At 43.6% G+C, this 22,934-nt stretch overlaps 1 protein-coding gene across 1 annotated transcript in view; it reads right to left on the minus strand.

Annotated features, from left to right (window-relative positions):
- CPAMD8 (C3 and PZP like alpha-2-macroglobulin domain containing 8) overlaps positions 1 to 22,934 on the minus strand; it is a 54,838-nt gene that overhangs the window by 18,361 nt on the left and 13,543 nt on the right. Inside the window, exons 18-35 of the mRNA XM_058858704.1 lie at positions 20,883 to 21,025; positions 19,860 to 19,925; positions 16,846 to 17,077; positions 16,131 to 16,284; positions 15,404 to 15,546; positions 14,886 to 14,937; positions 13,910 to 14,208; positions 13,298 to 13,523; positions 12,547 to 12,723; positions 9,617 to 9,698; positions 8,241 to 8,397; positions 7,729 to 7,803; positions 5,685 to 5,850; positions 5,000 to 5,086; positions 3,948 to 4,084; positions 3,446 to 3,601; positions 2,997 to 3,059; positions 2,109 to 2,347 (exon numbers count right to left, since the gene is read on the minus strand). Of these exons, the coding sequence (XP_058714687.1) occupies positions 2,109 to 2,347; positions 2,997 to 3,059; positions 3,446 to 3,601; positions 3,948 to 4,084; positions 5,000 to 5,086; positions 5,685 to 5,850; positions 7,729 to 7,803; positions 8,241 to 8,397; positions 9,617 to 9,698; positions 12,547 to 12,723; positions 13,298 to 13,523; positions 13,910 to 14,208; positions 14,886 to 14,937; positions 15,404 to 15,546; positions 16,131 to 16,284; positions 16,846 to 17,077; positions 19,860 to 19,925; positions 20,883 to 21,025 (2,654 nt within the window). The remainder of the gene's footprint in view (positions 1 to 2,108; positions 2,348 to 2,996; positions 3,060 to 3,445; positions 3,602 to 3,947; positions 4,085 to 4,999; positions 5,087 to 5,684; positions 5,851 to 7,728; positions 7,804 to 8,240; positions 8,398 to 9,616; positions 9,699 to 12,546; positions 12,724 to 13,297; positions 13,524 to 13,909; positions 14,209 to 14,885; positions 14,938 to 15,403; positions 15,547 to 16,130; positions 16,285 to 16,845; positions 17,078 to 19,859; positions 19,926 to 20,882; positions 21,026 to 22,934) is intronic.

The raw sequence follows: 22,934 nt of genomic DNA on the forward strand, positions 1-22,934 counted from the left end.
CTCCTGGAATCCCAGAACAAGGCTCCTTTTCTCTGCTCTGCCAGCAGCTCCCAGCCCTCCCTCCTTGGCAGCTCACCTGTTTGCTGTGCACCACCTGAGCCTGGGCCCAGCAGGGCTCATCAGCTCATGGCCAGCACTGAGAAAACGCAGTTCCACAGCTTCCAGCACCAAATTTGCCAGCTCTGAGCTGGCTCCTGCAGGGCCCCTCTCTCTGGAGCCCCCTCAGCTCAGGGGGTGGTGAACTGGCTGAGGCTGGGGTGCCCCACCCCAGCCCAAGGCTCACGGTAGCATGAGGTGGCCTGGGGACAGAGCCAGCTGGCTCTGAGTGAGGCACTTCAGGGCTCCCAGAGTCATTAAACCTCGTTAATTCTCATCTAACTCCATGCTCAACACTGCCTAATAAATCGTACAGGATCCCTTTGCCTGCATTTCCCCAATCTCTGTTATATATCACAGCTTTCTGTTTTCCACCCTGTGTTCTCCCTAACCCTTCAGAAGTGCCCCAGGGACGTCACTGGGCATGACAACACTTCATTACATCCTGAGAACACCCCCAGCTCAAAATATCTCAGCTGTCATCCCTAGCTGCACTCCTCTCTTCACACTGCCCAAGCAAGATGATGATGGAGCTGAGAGCATCATTACAGGAAGAAGGGGAGGAAAGGAAGATTTCATTTGCTTTTGTTTCCTTTCCAAGCAATCCATCTCCCTGCACTGGGCTTCCTCTCAAATTTCTGTCTTAGCTCCAGCAATTCCCAGGACAGAAGTTTCAGAACTATCAGCAGAGGTTGTGCTGATGCAGGGCAGCCTCCTCAGCATCTGACAAGAGTGTAGAATTTTATCCTCTCCCCTGGACAGGATGAGGGCTTGGGCAGGAGGAGAAGAGGTTGGCCCAGTGACACTGTGGCCCCTGGGACAGTGCCTGTGCCACAACACAGCCCCGTGGGCCAGGGGCAAATGTGGGACTGGCAAAACGAGATCCCATCTTCTCCTGGGGCTCTGCAGGAAGGGGGGGCCACAGTTTCCCATTGAACTCTGATGCAGCCACAATTTTCCATTTCCATCTGAGTCACTCACATTTCTTCATTGGAGGTCAGTGCAGCAGCAGCCCCCACAGCTGCCATGCTCCTGGTCACAAAAATGCAACTTAGTTGTGAATTTCTTGGGAATGGTTTCTCCTGTTGCACAGCAGGATGTGTGAGCCCTCTTTATTTACTCTGGTTGTGGCTTTATCTTTCTTGCATCAAATTTCCAACAACCTTCCTAAAAATCCAAGTGCCTTATAAGATCAGCAACTCCTGATGACTGCAGCAGTACAAAGGTATTTAAGAAAAAGTTTAAGTGGATTTAATACAGGTCAGAAACTATTCCTGCTGATGTTTATCTATAGCCAAGCTGTTTTCTTACAATAACTTGAGTTTTCCAGTCTATAAAATGAGACATAACTGCTCATGTCTCTGTAAAGTGCTCTGAGAGCTAGAAATGAAACTTCTGGATCATGCCACTTTTAAAAGTTATTTTACATTTCCTTATATAGAGCAAGGAGATAAGGAATTTGAGAGCTTATTAATAAATATCTGCATGTGTTGTACCTTTACCATAGATTCCAAACTCATACAATGGCGGCAAGTGTCTTCTGTTCGGTTTTTGGTATCCAAAACTGAACCACTAAGGAGCTCAAATAATAAAGCCAAGTCATTAATATTTATAAAACTATTGACACAATTAAGATATTAGTTAACCAGTTGAATTTACCTTGCTCTTTGAGGCTTTTAAGAAAATAACCGAGAACTTTTTCTTTTCATCCTCACACAAGCAAATCACATCACATTTGTAATTTTCAGGGTTTGGATAATAATGAAACTCAGTGATAAAACCTCAAGGTGTTGTTCTTATTTCTCTACCTTTGACACACTCTAAGCACTGAAATGATTGAGAATGACCTTGGAATGACTCTGTCCTACACCCCACAGAGGTGCCTGAAAGTTCTGCCTCACCCTGCTCGAGATCCAGATGGTGCAGCAAGAGAGAGCTGGGTGCTTTCCTGGCACAGAGGGGCTGAGCAGCAAATGGAACATTCTGTGGGGAGCAGGATTGGTGTTTCCTACCTCGTGCAGGTCTCCAGGATGACTTTGTACTCGCGGTGGTCCTGGTCCGAGGCCGGGTCCTCGTCGTCCCCCAGGGCCCGGTCCCTGTGCAGGGCTCCGGGGCGGTTCTGGGCAGCGGAGCCCGAGCGCAGCGGGGCTGGGGCTTGCAGGTGCTGCTCTGCCTTGGGCTCCTTCAGGTTCACCAGCAGCTGGAAGGCTGGCTTGGCAATAGGATCAGGTACATTGTAAGTGACATCGATCTGCAGCAGGAAGAGGGAGAAGCAAAGCACGTCAGGGTGGTTTATTACAGCTCCAGTGTTTCAAAGTGTCTACAAATGTCCCATAAAGGCCAGCACAGAGACAAGATCTCTTCAGAAGGGGGGAATGGCAGGCACAGAGGCTTTTCCACACAGTTATAGCTCTATATAAGCTCTGCCAGAGCTGATACAGTCACATTTTTGTCGCACTGAAAACTCAGCTTCTGAGCTTGCTGACATGGTTTTCTAAGGACTTTCCCAGGACAGTAACTGTAAACATAGATATGTGAACATTCTTTCTGTTACACGTCTTGTGATGGGCATCTCTCATGGCCAGTGCAGTGGGAAAGTGTTATCCTGACCATCCAATCCCTGGCCATGGTCAGAAACCTATAAATCCTGGGAGGAAAAATAAACTCGGCTCTTTTCTTTCACCACACCTCGACCTGTGTCCGTGTGATCTGTTCATCCTCAGTGGCAACACATTTTCACTTCCTAAATTAAAGTAGCACCATGTTTTAGAACTATTTTTAGAGAAATTCCAAGTGTAAGTCCTTCCTTGCAGCAAGGTGGGATTACAAAAGCAGCAAACAGGCTGTGAGGATAGAGAACATCTGCTCCCATGCTTTCTCCAGCCCCATGAGAACCTTACCTGCATCAGACAGCAGCCTTCACCTTTGGCACTCACAAACAGCCCTGTTGGAATACTGGGGATCTGGGGAGAACACACAGGTCAGACACAGACAAGACATGGCACACAGAATGGAAATTAATATTAAATTTAGCCCTATTGTGTACAAAATAACTTTATAAAAGACACTGCAGAAGTGAGGTGAGCATGGCTTAGTCTTTTCACCGCGTGCACTTAAAACAGCAGAGACAAACAGCAGCACAAAATAAACATCAGGCACTGGTTATGGTGAAAGATGCCTTTAATTAGGAGTGCTGTCTCCTTCATAGCAGAATCCAGCCACAAACTCACAGAAAGTCCCACAGGTCTCAATGCTTAACTTTTGTTTTTACCATCACTGATCCAAGTCCTCATTCCAAACCCAGCTGACGTGGATTGCTTTAAAAATCTGCCTGCACAAAACCACCTACCACTGCAGTCTGAAGGACTTTTTTATTCATCTTGTTAAGCTCAAAGGTCTCCTGGTAGTCCAGGTTAGTAGAAGCCAAGGAAATGGTCAGGTTGACTCCTCCAACATAAGAAAGGATGGCATATTCAGCCAGAGCCTGCAGGGCCACACAGGTGTCCTGGGGGCCAGAAGAGGGAGAAATCAGAATAGTGAAGAACACAGGAGCACAGCAAACTTCCAAACAGCTCTGCTCAGCTCCAGGTGGCAGAATCTTCCTTATTAATTCATATGGCAAAAGAAACACCAGGTTTTGCTCACTTTCCCTATCAAAGGCACCTGCCTTTGCTTTGAGGACAAAGTCTGTATTCCTTTCAAATTACCAGTCCAAGGAGGAAGCAGTAAAGAGCGCTGGGAAGTTTTTCTTCTCACCAGAACAAAAATTCTGTCAGGAAGATGGAAACTCTGCATTCCTGAATCAATTGACAGTGCATGCATCCCAGCTACCTGTTCCAGAGGCAGCTCACCTGGGTAGATGAGAATCCTCCCAGTGCATTCCTCTGCTGTGAGAGCCACTTGACCACAGGGAGTGCAGAGGCCACGTCTCCCAGGAGTGTGTAGGTCAGAAGGGCATAAGATGTCATTTCCACTTCTGCAGAAACAACTGAAAGAGGAGTGAATTAAAAAAAAAAAAAAAAAAAAAATCAAAATACCACCTAAAGGCAAGAATCCAGGCAGGTCTAGAGATAGTTCTGTGAATTTTTTTTAACTGAAAAATAATTCTAAAAAGTTAAGAGTCTGCAGAAGTAACCACATGAAAATGGAAGTTAAAATGTCTGCAGCCAAGGTGCTTCACCTCCTAAGATATCTCTGCTTTCAACATAAGCCTCCCTTCACACAATAGATAACCAATAATAAAGATATTCACACAAGAGATCAGCTCCTTCTCCTTGACTGTAATTCCTCTCCCACTCCAGTTCTACTCTGCTGCTGCCCACACTGTTGTCCTGCCCTAGAGATTTTCATACAACATCCAGTCAGATCCCTCTTAAACATTGCTGCACCTGCATCATATCCAAAGAGTCAATGGCTTTAAGTGGCTTGAAAATTACAGCATCACTCACTGTTTCTGTGGCTTTGACAGCCAAAGTCTAGAAAAATCAGCTGAAGTGTCAGTGACCAGTGATAAAAATCCTTAGGTCCATTTGAAAACACAAAGATAAATAACTCTAAAATTAAATATACTTGAATTCACACAGATTTCCATTTTGAATTATTACTCCCTGACAGAATAGTGAGAGCCACGTGGGATTCTGTCTTTATAAACCTAGAGTGAAAGCTGATGAGACAGCTGGGGCTGAAAAACCTATCCTGTCTGAACCACATCTTTCTCTGTCTTTCATTTATTCTTTCAGCATAATGTTACCTGCCTTTTCTGAGCTCTCTTGTCTCTGGACCCTGCCCTGACTGACAGTTTTAGAATACCCTGTATTTTATAAACAATTCACTGTAATCCATGCAGGCTGGTGTGGCAGCCCCTTCCCTTTTCTCTGCCTTTGCACTGCAGGTTCCCAATTACCTGATTGAGAGAGTCCATCATTAAAGCCCATGAAGGTGTCTTCATCAGTGACAAGGGTTCCTGTGAGGCTCCAGTGTGTAAAGCCATCTAGGAGAAGAGGGCAGTGGGACATGGGTGTTACTAGAGCAGGAGTGCAGCTGAGCCTCTGTGCACAGGAAGAGTCAAATTCCACTTTTGCATTGGCTCCGTGCCCTGAGCTGCACTGTCCCTCCTTTTGGACACCCAGTCCCTGGGGCTCCCTTTGGAATGACAAAGATGATTCAATGTGACAAATGGGATCATTCTTGGATTTTGGATTAAATACACCATCAGGGAATGTGAGGTGTTACAGGGCAAACTGTCACTGCGAGGGGAGCACTGCAGAGCCTCTGAACAGCCTGACATCACTCTGCTGGTGTGAAAAGCTGCTGCTGAACACCAGGGCTGTGGCTCTGACCTCTGTGTGGACCATTCACTTACGAGCTGATCCCTTGCAATTCAGAATATTCTGTGATCCTGCTGCACTCGCCTTCCTTCAGCACCAGCCACACGTGTGGAGCCCTCTACAAAACCAGCCCCCTTTCTTACAAAGCCAAACTGCCGTGAGGAATCCCTCATCTCCCAGGCCCCATCCTCTCCAGCAGCTCAGCATCCAGGCTGTGCTGGGCTGCTGCTGTGAGGGGCAGAGCTCAGGGCTGGCTCATACCCTGGGTGATGGCCATGCTGTTCATCCTGCGCAGCATGGCAGCCGCAGAGGGGCTGTGCAGCAGGCTCAGGGCGTAGGCGCTCAGGGCCGTCGTGTAGGGGTCCTCTGCTGAGTACAGGTTGGACTCCAGGAAATGTTTTGCTTTGTCAACAGCTGTTCTTTCTTCCTACATTCACAGGGGAAAGAGCCCAGAACAGATGTACCAGTCTCAGAAGTTAGAATGGCTTTATTACTCGTTACATCGTGCCCATTAAAAAAAAAACCAACCAAAGAAAAACCAACGAAAAAAATCCAAACAAAAACGACAACAAAAAAACAAACTCAGAAAGATACATTTTGCTCCCTGCAGAACAACATTGACACTTTTCCTAAGAAAAGCAATGCATCAAAAATTCAAGAAAAGGTGCAAACAGCAGAGCAAGAATGATTTAGGCTAACACTGAGATACACTTTTTCCCCCCTAAAGGTGAAGAAATTCCATGTCCCTGCAAGGCAGGAGATGAACAGGGCAGGGGAGAGCTCTTTACTGTAGGTTTGATTGTGTTCCTGACACTCTGGAGCGTCTGGCAGACGCCAGAGGATAATAAAGGCCAAGGTTCCCAGGGGTCCCTGCAGCCAACAAACATGTTTTATTAACTCCCCCAATGACCTCACCATGCAGGAACGTGGCTCTGATAATTTATAGAAACAATTTAATTGGACTTGATGTAATTTGGTTTCCTTTGATTTCCCTGTGGCACTAACCTTCCCCTTCCTCATTTCCTAGCTAAGATCATTAGGAACACTCACAAATCTCCTCTAGGAAAACCATTAGAATCCACAGAAACTGCACTGCTGGGGCTGCCTTGACACACAGCAGCCCAGAGAGAGCATCACGTCACTGCTCAGAGGGGGACACTGCTGACAGGGAGGCAGGAAGTTACTCTGTGAGCTCTGCAGGGTTTTCTGAATTTTTAATAAGGTTGAAAACCTTCCACTCCAACGAGGACAGGGGATTAGGGGGCATCTGCCTGCAACAGCAGCCTGGTCTCACTCTTCAGGCTGCACAAGGATGGATGAGGAGTGCTGAGGTTATCAGAGCTCCTGAGTGGGCACTGGCTGTTCTGACACCTCCACAAACTCACAGGGCTGTGCCTGAACAGACCCTTTTGTCTGAGGGCAGATCACCAGGAGATGCTGCAACATCCACTACACCTCTTTTCATCTTCCAGGCAGCTCTGCCTGTGCACAGCCACCACTGCCCTCTCCCTTGGCTGAAGGGCAAGGGAAATCTTCCCAGTCCTAGTTAGTGGGGATGTGTCACTATGATCTTATCTAAACATCTCCATTCTAGTGCAGCTGCATGCTGGCAGAAACACATCAGGGGGTGGGAGAACTGTTTTACCAGAGTTTTAAGAAGGAATCCCTAAACCACCAGTTGTACTGGGAGTTTGGGGTTTTTTTTTGCAGAATTGGCCATTCCTACATAGCTGCTTCTCTTTCCTGCAGTGTTCCTGCTCTGTCTCATTGCAAAGAAGAGAAACTTTTCTCTCCAGAGCCCTCAGTCCAGCCCGTTGCAGGAGCTCAGCTCTCTGAAAGCTCTGTAATCTAACAGCAGTAGCATTTTGGCCACTGCAGCCAAGCCAGACCACAAGAGTTCTCTGGATCCCCAAGTTAAACTGCTTTTAGCACCAAGCCAGGATTTCTGAGTCTCTACAGGCAAGAGACCAGGATCTGCACAGGCTGCACTCACAGCTTAAGCTAAGAGGCAGAAAACTCTTTCTGCAGTAATTTCTTGGAGTGGTTGAGGGATGGGGCTGCAGGGAAGTGTTTTGCTCTGGCGGAATAATCATGAGCTGATGGCTGAAGGGTGGGAGACCACCTTGAACAACTTCAAATTCCATAACTTCAGAACAATCCCAAGGCTTTCCAGGAGCCTCTCTTCCCTGAATGCTGTCAGTCATTCTAGAGAGCACAGAACTGAAGGCAAAGAGCAGCAAAATGAAGTTTAAAAATAAAAGAACAGAGAGAATTTTTGGAGCTGTTTTAACTGAGCTTTTGTTACCTCAGAAGTGACACCTGTTTCCAGAAGAGATGCAACCACATAAGCTGTCAGGGAGATCTTCCCATGGATCCCACCCTGGAAGGACAAACAACACAAACCACTGGGTGAAAACCAGAGAAAAGGACACTGGAGGAAGAAAAAGAGACTTTGAAGCAATACAATGGATGTGTTAGAACTAGAGGAGAAGCTGAAGCATCACCAAATTTCTTTTCTTTGCACACAAGGAGTATAAAATTTAGGAACCCAAGCCCACTGTGGCTGGGTCCAGGTCTCAGCTGTCCCTGGCCTGAGGACACATTCAATGCAGAATTTTGTAAGAATTCACACCTTGCTTTCCATCCTCTGGGGACACCCCACAGACACATTCTGACAGACTGTTTTTAACTGAAATTCCCCTGGTTCTCCCTGTAGCATTCCAGCCTTTCAAGTGCAAAATTCATATTCAAACTGCATCACTTCATGCTCTGATAACAACTCTAAAAATGTCCTTGCTGATCCTGTGTGGTTTTTACCTGAATGTCCTTGTTTAGAATCCTGCCCATAGCAGGGAAAGAACCATCTTCTTTCTGGTGCTGGATGATCCAGTCTTTGGCAGCTGTGAGTTCTTTGGGGTCAATGAAAATAAACCCACGAGACTGAGCAAAGGACTTGAGCACAAAAGCTGTTAACCTGTAAAAATGAATTAACCATCTTTACTGAGAAAACAAATTCAGAATACAAAGTACTTGTAAGGAAAATACTATGTTATTGGAAAGCACAAATTGAAAAAAAGTCTTGTTGAGAAACACTAAATAATGTCGATAAAACGTTTATGGGACATAAAAGCACCCAAACACTGTCCAGGCTTTGGATAAGAAAAGGATTAAAGGCCAACAAACTAAATTGAAAAGTAGAACTCAATGGTGTATTTGTCAAAATTATGACACACTCTAAAATATAGTTATTTTTTATCCCAAATTATTGAAGTTTTTAAGATCAGAATCAATATTTTAAAATTAAGAATCAATATATTTCTCATAAGAAATCCAGATCCTTTCCTCAAGCCTGAAAGCTATGTTACACTTTATACAGAATTAAGACTTAAGAAAGCACCAGAAGTGATTTTGGAATTCTGAACCTCTGAGAACAAGTGTGAGCCCTGGCCAGCTTGGGGGGATTGAGTCATTGCATTGACAAGCCCCTGAGGAATGGGAGGGTAGCAAACACTGCTGCCTGGCAGGGGATTTTTCGAGTGTTGAGTAATTCTGTGTCACTGGATCTCACATCCAGGGGCTGGGATGGAAGATCCCTGTCTCAGGAAGAGCAGGGCAGCGGTGGTGCTGCAATCAGAGAAAACCCAAGCATGGATGGAGCAGAGGGATGGAGCCCTGGATGTCCAGAGCTGAGCCCTGGGACTGATGCCACACAAACCTCCCAGGCTTGTTTTTGAGGGGTTTTGAGCTGGTTTTGGTGGTTTTTTTACCTACCCTGGTAAAAGCTTCTCCCACTTACAGAGACAGCACATTTCCCTGTACCTGCTTCAGGTAAAACTCCATTCCCTAATGGAATCAGGTGCTTAAATGCTCCATAATTGCTACTCCTATTGCAGATATGATCCTTAACTACAGCTTTGTGCCTGAAACCTGGACTAATTAGCAGATTTAACTCTCTAAACTGCTCCTGAGTCCTGAATCACCTACAACACATCAACTAATGTAGTCAGAGCACTCAGCAGCACTGTACAGCAATTCTGTAGTCACTGAATATTATTGCATTATTTCTGTTTTCCACTGTGTGTGATACCACGAGAGAAGCTGGAAAGTCACTCCTCTTTCCCAGCCAATTGTATATTTTTCCTGTTTAGCAAGCACTTAGCACCTCTCAGGCTCAGTTTTAAATAGTTACTCACCACATGCTCCCTGATGAGTCCCTCTCCCCAAAAGCACTGTAGGAGCCGTCCTGCCTCTTGTAGGTCAGCTGGCGCTGGTAGCCTGGAAGCCACAAAAGAATTGGGGGAGTCCAAAATCTCCTCACACAGAGAAAAACAAGTATTTAAAGTGAATGAAGACTCAGAACATCTGGAACACGTGTAAGGGATTCTGCTGCCCGAGGCAGCTTCTTATTCTGCTGTGAGTGAGAGCCAGCTCTGTGTGCAGTTCATCCAGAAATCTGCTCAGGATAACATCTGGAACACTGCAGCTCCTGCCTTTTGGATGCTGGAAATGCTAAAAAGCTGATACTTCTCTGAAAAAAAAAATGCATTATCAAAAGGTTTTGACTTAAGCATAAAGCCACTCTCCTTCCATTTTACTTCCATTTCCAAATGAAAAGGTTTTGCCTGTGACATTACAGCTGGATTCAGACTTTCCCCAAAGCTGTTGCTTGGAATGAGTTCACATAACATCAAAACAACAGCTGTGATCTCTGTGCACGTGAACAGCTGCAAGGGCTGTCCCAAGGCTTGTTTTAGACATCACTATTAACAAGGTGAATGCTGAAGATAAGAACTCTCTCCTGGAATGTCTTCTGAGGTTGAAAATGACAAAAGAGTAGAAATTCTCTTTTTCTGCCAGGAAAATGATTTTCTTCTCAAACCTGTTTGTCTACACCCATGTCCATCCTAGCAAATCCTCCACAGGGATGAATACACAATCCACACTTGGATAAAAAGCTCTGAAACACCCATTGGAGTCAAACCCCCCAGGATGGATATTTCTGATAAGGAAAACTCCAATCTGCAAGAAGATTGTGCCAAAAGACTTTTCATGCCTGCTGAATTCTGCAGCAGGGGAGGAGGTGTTTTATCCCACTCCACATGACGTTTTTATGGGAGAGGATTATTGTTTCATTTCCGGAGGTGAAGTTTCTCTGCTGACCTCTGCAGATACAGGCAACTCCTCAGTCCCTGAGGAGGGGCTGCCCATGACTCCCACACTTCCCAGTTGCTCTGTAGCCCCCCAGTGCTCACTGGGAATGGCCTGAAAAATGGGAGGAATGAAGACCTAGAGATTGATGATGCTCTTGTAGCCACCACATCTTTATCAGGGGGTGGTGGGATAGGTAGATACCTGGCAGAAAGCCTAAGTAATGGTATTGTTTTTTTCTTCTTCCAAAAACTAGGTGTTAAATTAAATTAAATTGCTTTTTTGCCCCCTGCAGCCCTCAGGTATGATTTACTACTGAGCACTTCCTGCTTAAACAGCTCCTCAGTGCTCATTTCCAGTGTGCAAATGGACACATTCAGTCCTTATGTTTTATATCCCTCTTCTCATTGTTTCTGTTCCTCTCTTTTTGAATGTTCATGGTGCCAGTACTGCCAAGGCTGTGGGTTTGACCCCTGCATGGGCCATTCATTCCAGAGCTGGACTTGATCACAGTGGATCCCTTCCAGCTCAGGATATTCTGTGATTCTGTGATTTTGAGCTGGATTATGCTTCATTGCTCTTGCTCTTGTTCTTTGGTTGTTGGTTGTGAATGGCACAGCACAGACTTTATATCTTGCTTGCTCTTCTGAACCCTCCTCTTTTCTGAACAATCTTCTGGATGCTGGGGCTCACTGGAGAGGTTCCCCTCTCCAGTTTTCCCCTGCCCACCTGCTTTTTTTTGTGGGGAAGTAGAAAAAATACTGATTGGTTTGTCCCAGGCCACTTCTAAAGAAGAGGGAATACACGGGAATTGTTGGGTATCAGCATTTTCCATGATGGATGATTAAGGGATGAAGTTTTCTGGCTTGGTAAATCACAAAAGCCTTCTAGAGTGAGCATTTCCCATCTAAACCTTGTACTTGGCAGGGCTCCAGTAAACACAGAATGGTTTAAAACTCTTGGGGGTTTCTTCTGTAAGGGTTAATTAGCAAACAGAGTTTGGAGCCAAAAACCTGGAAGGTTTGCAGATTCATAAAAAGAAACAAAAGCAAATGATGTTGCAAAGGAAACACTGACTCGGGCCATTAACAAATTCCCTTTGCCTCAGTGCTCCCAGCAAGCACAGAAAATTACAAGTGAAATGACTGGAGCCAGGCAGAGGAAGCAGCACTGGGCTTTTGCTGCTGAACACAAGAAATATCTCACATATTACATTTTATATTTATATTTTCAGAGGAGAACCACCTAACCCTGTCACCTCTGATTTCATGACATGACTATTGTCTGACTCATACACAAGAGAGCTTTGTCCCTTTGGGTCACTCTTCTTTTTAATGATCTCTGAATTCTTACTTGTCCTGAGAATTGCACTTAGTTATAAAACTATTTTGCATGTGGCTCTCCCCAAAACAAATGCTGAGAAAAACAGTGGGGAAAAAAATAAAAGGTTGTTTTGAGCTGCTTAGTAAAGTAGGACAGGACATTGAAAGGACAGATAACATAGAGCCATGTAATGAAGGCTTTTAACTACTTTAGATACAAAATTTTGATTTTTGGTATGCTGTTACTAAGAAAACACTGTTGAAAAAAAAGTCCAGAGAAGACCTGTAACTCTAGTAACTAAAGGCTTGGAAAGACAAATTACGAATCAGGCAAAACCCCCTAAATATACAGATTTTTGCTAAATTTAATTTCCTTTACTTTCTAAAATGTTTAAACGTAGAAATCAGCTAAGGAAGAAAAGATGAAGATAAATCAATAAACATCTGAACTAGGAGTTACTGAAGGGAAGCACAGGTTACATATCAAGGGAAAGTGTCTTGCCATCAAAATCTGTCAGACTGTGAGGTTATCCTGCAAGAAATGATGAATCCTCATCACTTGGGCTATTCTTGATTAGAAAAAGCAACATGTAAAGTAAAACTATTAATTCAAAGCCTTTTCTCCATCTGTAAATTTAATTGCAATGGGTTACCTTGAACAAGGTAATCGGTAGCTTCAACCTCCACCTCGTGGCTGAGCTGCTTGGTTTTCTGCAGGTATTTCAGGACAAAGACATTGGGAGCAAAATGGATCATGTTCTGCTCCCCACAGCCAAAGGGCAACCTCAGCAGGTTGTCCAGGTTGTTCAGAGTAGGACCCATCACATCTCCTGTTTGAGAAAGAGGGGAATTGCTCAGGATCAGGAAATTAAAGTTTCCTTTTGGTGTTTGATGATTAACCCCCAGTGACTGCACTGATATCTCCTGGCTACCCCAGAGTCAGCTCAAATAAACTGACATAAGTGGGAAGTCCTTCAGCTGATAAGTCCTAGCCCTTCAATCTCTTGTTTGATTAAAGAAATTCTGCATTTCAGCCTTTGATTATTCACGACTTCCCTTTGATTATCCACAGCTTCCCAGTTTAGACCAGTTTAGGACATGGCACAATTTGTGATGAGGATGACAATGCAATAAATACCATGAACTATAACAGACAGTGCCCCTGCAAAGCCCCTCACGTGGCATCAGCTTGAAGCCACTGTCAACCCCAACAGGCTTCAAACAAGTGACAAAGAAACCCCAAGGAATTATCTGCCCCAGAATTAAGCAGTAATAAACATTTCTAAGTGCCTGTGACTGTTTTATCTGGTGTGCATTACTCAAGTACTGGTCAGAAGTAACAGCTGGAGCATCTGTTCACATTTGATAAAGGGTACCTAAGTGATACCTCCTGATAATTGATACCTATTATTGAAGCCGTAGCTCTTTCTGATCCTGGAATTATGTTGTGGGGAACTCCAAGAGTAAATGCTTCATTGTGATTTTCATCAGTCTCTTCTTTTCTCCAAATTTTAAACTCTCCCATTGACCCCCAGCCTGTGGAAAAGCCAATGTACTTCACCTCAAGCTGTTTGGGGACTGTCCACTCCACAATAATAGATTCATTTAGCACCCGAGTACCGTGGCCAACCTGGAAGGGACAAGAGACCATGGAGTTCCAAGAGCCCACACATGTGGAGTTGCTCTGCCTCGTGTGCTGGGACACCTCCCAGCTCAGATGTGTGCTGCAGATGCAGCAACACCTCTCTCTTTCCCACCCACAAAACAATCCAAGGCAGTTCAATGAGAATTCCACAGGCTTGGCCTTCAAGGCTTTCATCAATAAAAATATTGAGGATTGAGGTCCTGAGAACATAACAGTGATAGAAGCAGATTTGTTCTGATCACAACAGCTTCAGAGGGAAAAGGCAACAGGAATGAAGTCCCACCTTCTACACCAAGGAAAAACTTCTCTCTGTGTGCTCAAACTCTGCTTAAAAAGAGACTTCCAGACCATCACACACAAGAATTCAGTACCTGGATAACTCCATTTTTCCAGCTGATCCAGAAGCTGCGGAATTCATCCCAGGAGAGGATGCCAGGTGTGTCCCTGCTGGCCACTGGCTCTCCCATTTTGCTGGTGGAAATCCAAGTTTTGGTGTTTTGCTGTCCCCCAATGACGATCTCTGTCATCTCTGCCATGTCGTGGGGGCCAGAGGACAGGGCCAGGTGGGCATCGTTGTGGGCCTTCACAGCAATGTCAAAGTGCCTCATCTGGGCTGGTTTCTGCATGTACTGGTACTCATATTTGTTAGGCGTGGAAATGTGTATTTTCTCTAGTCAGAAAAACAAGGGAATGTTGTAAGAATTAGAGCTCATCTTACAGACATCAAAAATAACCCCTGGCTGATAACTGAAATTCAAAGAGACCTTTCATAAGTACATGGGGGTTGTTTCCAGCTTCTTTTAAAGTATTAAAATACACATGGATGTTTTTTCTCATCTTTTATTTTTACCTCCTTCAAAGCAGAAAATCCTTCAAACTGCTCAGCTGAATTTCTTATGAACTCAGCAAGTGATTTTTCAGTTCTAATCTAGTGGTCAAAAGCATCTCTGTTTAGCTACTGAAGCCAACTCTGAGCTATCCAAATCTCTGGCAGAAAAGAGAGACTGATTCCAGAGCTGAATCTTAAAACACCAGCTGAAAATAAAGTACAGTCCCAGTTACTGTCCACAGTGCTGAATACTTAAACTGTTCCATAAAGTAAAGGAATTTAATGGCCATTTCCAGAAATCACTTGGGCAGTTAGAGCAAATTCATAATTAGCCAGCCAGGTAAGAAAGACTCTTTATTTACAAGTTGTTCCTACACACCATAACTCATCAATCACAGAGAAATGGAAACAAAGATTTTTTTTATTTATTCTTTTTTTGTAATGAGATGAAGCCAAATGTTTCTTTTTAAAGCTGATTCAAACAAACTGAATATATTTCATTCAAATCATGAACTTACCATTTGGGCAGAAGAACACACTGTAGGTGTATTCTCTGGACAGTCCCTCTGGCTGTAGAAAGACAGAAATCCACACATAAACCACAGGACTTGGATTAGCAGGAACAGATTCCAGTTTTACTTGGAAAATATAGAAATTATTTTTGCTGCTGTGCAATGGTTTATATCCTTTATAGAAAAGTGATGGCACTGTGTTCTGTTAGCCAGAGCAGTGCTAACCACTGCCAGAGAACCTTCCATTTCATCATATTTCTTAGATTAACAGGGTGCTATTTTATATTTTTTATATTTATGCTTTTCCCATAAAATTGCCTTTGCTTATTCTCTGTGTTGAAGATTCACCAGAGGAGCTCAAATGGGCTCTTCCTGTACAAGCACCACTAAAGCTGATTATTTCCAATCTCCTTAACACACTGTAAATCAGCTTGAGGATCTTTATAAACCTATTCACCTTTGATTTCACCATTTGCCCAAGCATTTCTTTTCCCCTGAATTATCATAAATTCATGTTTTCTCACCTCAATAATGACACTGCTGCGAACATAATCCACCCCCACAGGGGTCCTTTTGTCCATGTAAGAGTCCTCTGAGTGTTTGCTGTTCTTCAGGGTCTGCATCCCCTCCTGACAGCAGTTGGTCCCACCATAGGCAAAAGCTTTTGCTAAGAAACAGAAAGGAAAAGCAGCCAAGATTTTGAGATAGGAAGATCTCTAGAAATCAAAGAGATCCAAACTAATTAGAAGTAGCTCATTAACAGTACATCAAATACTGTAATTACCTCTCTCTCATATTCCCTTTATCCGTATTTGAGTGATCACATCTAAAATTGGGCAATATTTGAACAATCATGGGGCAACAGAGAAACTCTTCCCTACTTTTCAGTGTTGCTAACAGTTTTGACTGGGATTATTTGCACAGAATTTGTTGTTATTCTCTTGTTTAAAAATTTCCACTGATCTCTTCAGGGAAATGTAACAGGCCCAACCTTGCATGAGCAAATATCACAGCAGGAAAACTGATGACCAGAGAATGTCCTGATGTTTGTTTGTGCATTCAGTGCATCACAGGCAGGGAATTTGTTCCTATGATAAATGAGGCTGAAAAGCCAAGCTGGCAGCAAGTGGAATGAAAGAACTGGGGAAATAGGGAAATAAGAATTTTCTCTGAGAGAGGAATAAGAATAAACGCTTTTAACACTTTTTAAAACCCCTCCAAGCCCCAAGAAGCTGTTTGAGTTCTGTGTACCAGTGATGTTGCTCAGGCCCAGCTCACTGAAGGACAGAACGATGGAGGTGGGTTTGGCTTCCCCAGGGGCCACACACTTCTTCCTGGTCAGGTGGTGCTTCCCAGGGTGCCCAACAAACTTTATTCCTTTTGGGACAGAAATCTTCACGTGGACCTGTGAAAGTTTTGGGAATGTCATTTATTGGAAATATCAGCCACAAAGCCAAACTGATCTATGTGAACCCCACAGAATTCTTCATAAAAATCACAGATTATTCATTCTTCAAAGTTTCTAGCCATGGATTTGACTGAGAGCAGTACTTTCAGCTCAGCAATTCTACAAGTATTTCTGGGAAAGGCTACTGGAGCTGGGCAGATGGGGAGCATGAGAAGAAAACATCAAGGGAGATGGAATTTCTTAGGGAAAAAAATCCTCCAAAATAAACTCTTTTTGTCAGCTTTTTGATTAGGAAGGAAATTCTTCTTTGTGGTTCAGCACGAGATTCCAAATTGTCTTCTCAGTCTTTTTCAACATTCGCTTTTCTGAAGTGCTGCAAGACACTTCAGCCTACCACAATAAATAAAGAGATGACATTTATTTGAGTAGAAAAAAAAAGCAATATTTATCTTCTCAAAGCATCTCTGCTGAGCTTACCCTCTCTGTTAGCCTGACACCTTATCCTACCAGCTGTGGTGGTGCCCCAGAGCTGAGCCAGGGGCAGGGCTGAGCTGTTACCTCTGCACACACGGCCAGGTAATTGTAGACAGTGAGGGGGATCTTGGTCTGCTCGCCCCGGATGACGTGGTAGGGCAGCGTGAAGTCGATGAAGAAAGGTTTGAACGTCTTCAGCTCTGCCTGGCTGGCAATGCCCAGCCCCTTCTCCTCAGACAGAGCCACGGCCTCCGTGATCCACGTGGTGATGGAGTCGGGCACCTCCACTCGCAGCTGGGCTTCCCCTGAGCTGTTACTGCCAAAGGAACACACAATAACTCGGCTTGATCACATGGATTAAATGAGTTTTAATGAAGTCCCCAAGCATTTTGGGAAATTCCCTCCAGATCCAGATTTATAAGATAGCATCCTCTGCTTTGAACTTTACAGAAGGCTCCGTATTTTCTATCAGTTTTAGGACCTTATAAAGCAGTTACTTCTGCAAAACACAAATTCTTCCTCAATTAAAAACTTTATTTGCAACCTCATTTCTAAGTCACTTTTCTTAGAGGCAAATATCTTCACTAACTAAAAAAAAAAAATCTAAACAAAACTCTGAAACAAACCCCAAAAATGAAAATCTAATCTAAAATCTAAAAAGAAAATCTAATCAAAATCTAAAAAGAAAACCTAATCAAAATCTAAAAAGAAAGACAAGAAATAATCCCAGACTGAAGTCCTGGATAAAAGCAGTTCAACAATAATTGATTTAATTGCTAGTGAAATAAAAGTGGTTTTTGTTGGAGCTCATTGTCCCTGTGTCCATTGCCCACTGTGGACTCTGCTTGAACACAAAGACAAATGAGAAACTTTCTAAACATCCAGTTCAGCCACTGCTTGTTTTGATTCAGAAACCTTCTGGTTTGCTTGGTTTTGGAATGACTGACTTAGAAAATTTCCAAACCTATCATTTTCTTTCAATGAGGATTGAAATTAATTATTAAAAATCAAATCTCTGAGTATTCAGCTTTCCTGTGCAAAGCACAGTGAGATATCATAAACCTGGTAGCCTCTTCCACGCTTTATAATAATAGAAATTCAGTTTTGTTCTTCAGACTTTGCTCTTTCCCTCCTGCAAAGCAGTCTTGGACCTGCCTGGAACAGAAAACATTTCATCTAACACAAGAACAAAAGCTATTTCATGGCTCAGCTGGCAGGATGATTGGTGCAGTTGTGAGTACACCCTAAGGTTGTTTTTTCTCAAGTTCTTATTTATTCCCCAGAGCTTGACACACATGCTGCCAGCTCTGTAGGCTTTTGGGGGCATGGAAAATGAGAATGAGAGGTCTTCAGAAGAAGCTCTGCAAGTGTCCAGCACAACAGGCCATCCTCATCTGCAGAGGTGCCTTTTGCACACCCAGAACACACCCAAGGGCTGCACTTCCACTGCTTTTCAGATGAAGTTTGTTCACACTTGAAGCACCTTTGCTTTGCTCCTCTAAATGAAATCTCAGTGAGCCTGAAGTTGTTGCTCCTGTCAGGAGCCAGGCAGCTGATCAGGGACTCAGCTCTGTCTTTGTATTACAAAGGGAAAGGGTTGAAACAATAAAAAGGGGAGATCACTGTGCTTTTTATAAGCTCTGTCAGACTCCAAGCACTGGCTGGTGAATGTGGTTTCCCCAGCTCAAACTCCAGGGGGAAAAGCCTTGGGAGATGCACTTGTATCATAGAAAAATGGAATGGTTTGGGTTGGAAGGGACCTTAAATCCCATCCAGTGTCACCCCTGCCATGGCAGGGACACCTTCCACCATCCCAGGCTGCTCCAAGCCCCGTCCAGCCTGGCCTTGGGCACTGCCAGGGATCCAGGGGCAGCCACAGCTGCTCTGGGCACCCTGTGCCAGGGCTCCATCCCTCTCAGAGAAAGATTTCTTCCCAATATCCAATCTAAATCTACTTAAAGGTTGAAGTTATTTTATCTCCTTTTAAGCAGACTGGTTAAGGGTTAGGGATACCTGCACTGATGTCCAGCCCCCAGGACCAGGCAGCAGGGTGTCCTGGCTCCAGGGCTGGCAATATTCCAGCCTGTTTAACCGGACAATTTGTTGCAGCTGATGTTCTTTCCACTGGGATTTCAGCCCATAACCAGCATTAACATTATTTTCACACATGAGGGCACTTACTCTTCTGGGCACAGGGCCAAAGTACACACTCATTTCCAGCCATTAGACCCTCCAGCCAGGCTCTAGGAATTTTTAGAATTGGTTTGGGAAGTTGACATTAGGCTTTTGTTTCTTTTTTTTTTCTTTCTTTTTTTTTTTTTTTAGGATTGTATATTATAATTATAAATGGTAGAAGAAAAAAAAATAAATTCTTCCTGTTCAAGAGAGTGGAAATTAAGGAATGCTCCAACTCGGTTGTTTCTAATGAAATGAAGTGGAGAAAATGCAATCTGCAACTTTTTATTCCACACTCTCCCACTTATAATTAACTGCCCCAGCTTGCTGAGGCCCAAACGGGCACTTCTGGAATTCTTTGTGTATTTCTACAAAGCATATTTCATGCTCAATTGATCAGATTTGAATACACTTGCTCCAAGTTCCTGTCAAATTTAATTTACAATCATTTATTAAGAATGAAGTTTACTTGCAAACCTGGAGAAGCCTTTTAATAATTGATTCAAATTATCCTAGATGTGCTGTTGTGGGACAGATTAGTTATCTCTTTAGGATTTTTTTTTTTTTTTAGTTCCAACTGTACCCAGAGGAAACCAGGATTTATGAGGCAGCAGATTGAGGTCTGGGGGAGATGTTCTTGCAGGAGATGACAGAGAAAGAAGGGCTCTGTGAAATTTGAAAAGGAGTTGATGGAGAATCAATGTGCACACAACTGACAGGTTCAGCTTGAGGCAAGGGAATGCTCTTCAGGACCAGAGGAAATGTTGCAAAGATTGAAGTGGCAATGAAGAGAAACACCAGCAATGGGGGAAAAATAATAAATTTTTTTAAAAAATCAGAAAATGCCAGGGTAACTCATTAGATTTTAAAGAGTTTGGTTTTCTGTAGCTGAAGAGAACATTGGATATAATTAATGCCAATACCTGACATTGAGGCAGTGCCAAATCCACGTCTCAGGGAAGAAGGTTCTTTTCCTCTTCTCTGCTCTGCTAAAACAAGAAACAAATCCTTGCAAATCAATACTTTAAATAAGATATTTTCAGGAGTCACTGATAAATCAGAGTTATCACCTGACTCTGGCTCACATGACCAAAACTCTGGCTTGGTGCAGACTCATTAAGGAGTGAGTGGGTGATAACTCATAACACAAATTACACGGTCTTTTGAAACAACCCCTTTGTGTGCACACACACTCTGCAGACTGAAACAAGAATCTGAAAAAATAGTACAAGTAAGATAACCTTTGAAACCAGGAGAAATAATGTAGTCTAAAACAAAATTGGTTTGTGATCCAAATTCTTTCACCAAGTGGAATCAAGGGGAACAAAATACAACACGACTTCCAAACAGCAGATACTACAGTCACTACTTGATCTCCTCCATCCCCTCTTTTTGATTTCTCTTGATTTCTAATACTTTAAAAATTTAAATCAGCTTTTCTATACCTGTTATGCTTCATTATCTATTTCTTAACTAACCCCAGAATTTCCTCTGCTAAAAGAGGCTTCCAGGAAGTTCAGGACCAGAGGGAAGACTCATCCTCAGGTGCAGCATCACTTGTAGTACCTCACAACCTTTTCTTCTTGCAGACCCTCATTCCATTGATTTTGACCACCAGCTGAATGCTCCAAATCATGAGCAATGAGTGACTGCAAAAACAGCCATAGCTTGCAAATATTCCAAGAAATTCACAGCAAATTGCAAAGAAATATTCTTCAAAACTATAATTTAGGACTCTTTGCATATGTCATTTTTCCAGCATTAAATTAAATTTAACAAAGCAGTGTCAGATACATTTCTTCTTTACATCTACCAAGCTGTAGGAAAAATTTCACCATCACTGCCCTGTCTAAACCTGGGGGCATGGAGGTGGAAAATAGCTGAGAATAGAGAACAAAACCAGCCAGAAGTAACACAGACAATAGATATTAAACCCCAGACGTTACCTTGGTGCTATTTTGGAATGCATGGTGGCCACCAAGGTGCCAGTGTGTGGCTGGAAGGCTGGGACAGCCTCATCTGTGTACATCCCTCCATTCTGCCTGTGGTTCAGGCTGACTATGTCAGTCATCACCACCAAGCCAGTTTCCTAGACAATGAAAAATCAACACCACAAAACAAAAGCCAGCAGGGGGAAAAAAAATAAAAATAAAAGAATTAAAGAAAAATAATTAAATGTGCACTGATTTTTATTTTTTTTTTAATAGAATCCCTCTATCCTATTTCAACATCTAGGGGGAAATCTCAATTGAATCTTGAGGAGTTTTTTAAAGCTTTGTGTAAAAATCACTGTTAATGTGAAGGTGCATCGGAAGAGGCTTTAGGAGAAAGCTCTTGTCTGCTTGGAAAATGCATTTAAATCAGTATCTACCATCACTTAGGGCAAGTGTGACAGGTGAAAAATCATTACACAAATTTTTCCCCTAGAATACAACTTTACAGCTTTTTACCCTTGCTAAGAGTTTCCAGTGTGCTCTGCTGCAGTGAGCAGGCAGCTCTCCCATCAGGCATCCCCAGCTCTGCCCTGCCAGGGATGCCAAGCAAATGGAAAGTGTCCACACAGGGGAAACACAGAGCTCCTGAGGAAGCTGCCAGCTCTGTCCCCTAAATGCTCTTATTCATGGGGCAGCAGCTCCCAGCTCCTGGAGAATGAGCTTTGTTCTCTGCACACACCCCCAGCCTTGCACCAGGTGTGCAGCCCCTGCATTCACACCAGCTCCCCAAAAATGAACTTCTTCCCAAGAGTTTACAGTTCTCAGTAAGGACAAAAAAATCTGCATCAGAGCAAAAACCCCCTCAGGCCCCAGGGGCAGAAGCAGCAGTGGGCAAAAATGAGAATTTAGAGTTTGTAATTATGAGATTGAGGCATTGGACAAATGCTTCTGGGGTTTAAGGCAACATAATATAACAATTTAGCTAAAATCAGAGGAAGGACAAAGAATGAAGGGATGGGGGATCTGTAGGAAGCAAGGATCATTATCAGCAGTTTTGTGGATTAAAAAGGGAAAGAACATCAAAGATCAGAGCTGTGACATTGGTTCACAGACCAATCTGGATTTCAGAGGAGCAAGTAGGAGAAGATGATGTCAGGAATATCAAACATTTATTTACAGCTCAGCCTTTCAGGTGGCACCTCCTTGTCTCAGGGAACAGAGGTGACACCCTGCAGAGGTTTGGAAAGCACAGAAGGGACGTGAGCAGAGCCTGAAAGGGTGGGTGGACTCTACTGTACAACTGTAGGAAGGGAGAAAGGCAAACAAGAAGAACTCAAATAGATGAGGGAACACCCATTTTAAACAAAAGCAAAGCAAAAAGCTCATGGAAATAGCAGTGTGTCTTAAGAGTTACAAATGACTGTTTTTCAGCTTAGAAGGCTGCACTTAGTATGCAAAGCAATGAAGAAATGAATTAGTGCATGAGTGCATTTTGAAAAAAAAACCCTTTTTTTAAATGCTCAGCTTGCAACTTGATTCAAATGCACAGCACAGATCAAAGGAAATCAGATTTTTAAAATCTGTCCTATGGAAACACACCAAGTAACTATAAATATATAGCATTTAAGTGGTAACTTGATCAAGGATACAAAGGTCTTTCATGCAGATGGCAACAGAAGCTGGGAGAACCAGGGCAGGAAAGAAACTGAAATGATTTCCAAAGGACAGTCCAAGAGGCTACAAGGAAAGATTCCCCATTCCACCCTCCTTCCCCACTGGAGTAGCTGCAGAAGAGATCTGCAAGCTCACCCATGCCTGGAGGAACCTTGTGGTCCCTGTCTGATCCTCCAGAGCATCAGCATGAATTCCTTCACCCAGCAGCATTCCTTCACCCAGGCCCTCCCAAGATTGGCCAAAGTCAAACCATGTTTCTCAAATATCTTCGCAGAGCACTCTGTTCTCTAAAATTACCTTTCATCCTACCCACCCTGGAGAAACAGCTCTGATGTGGGGAAAACCCCTGGGCTGTGGAGCTGAAACCCCCCCAAAAGAGACAGTGCAGAG

This window comes from Poecile atricapillus, chromosome 28, assembly GCF_030490865.1.
Source record: "Poecile atricapillus isolate bPoeAtr1 chromosome 28, bPoeAtr1.hap1, whole genome shotgun sequence".
Lineage (NCBI taxonomy): Eukaryota > Metazoa > Chordata > Aves > Passeriformes > Paridae > Poecile > Poecile atricapillus.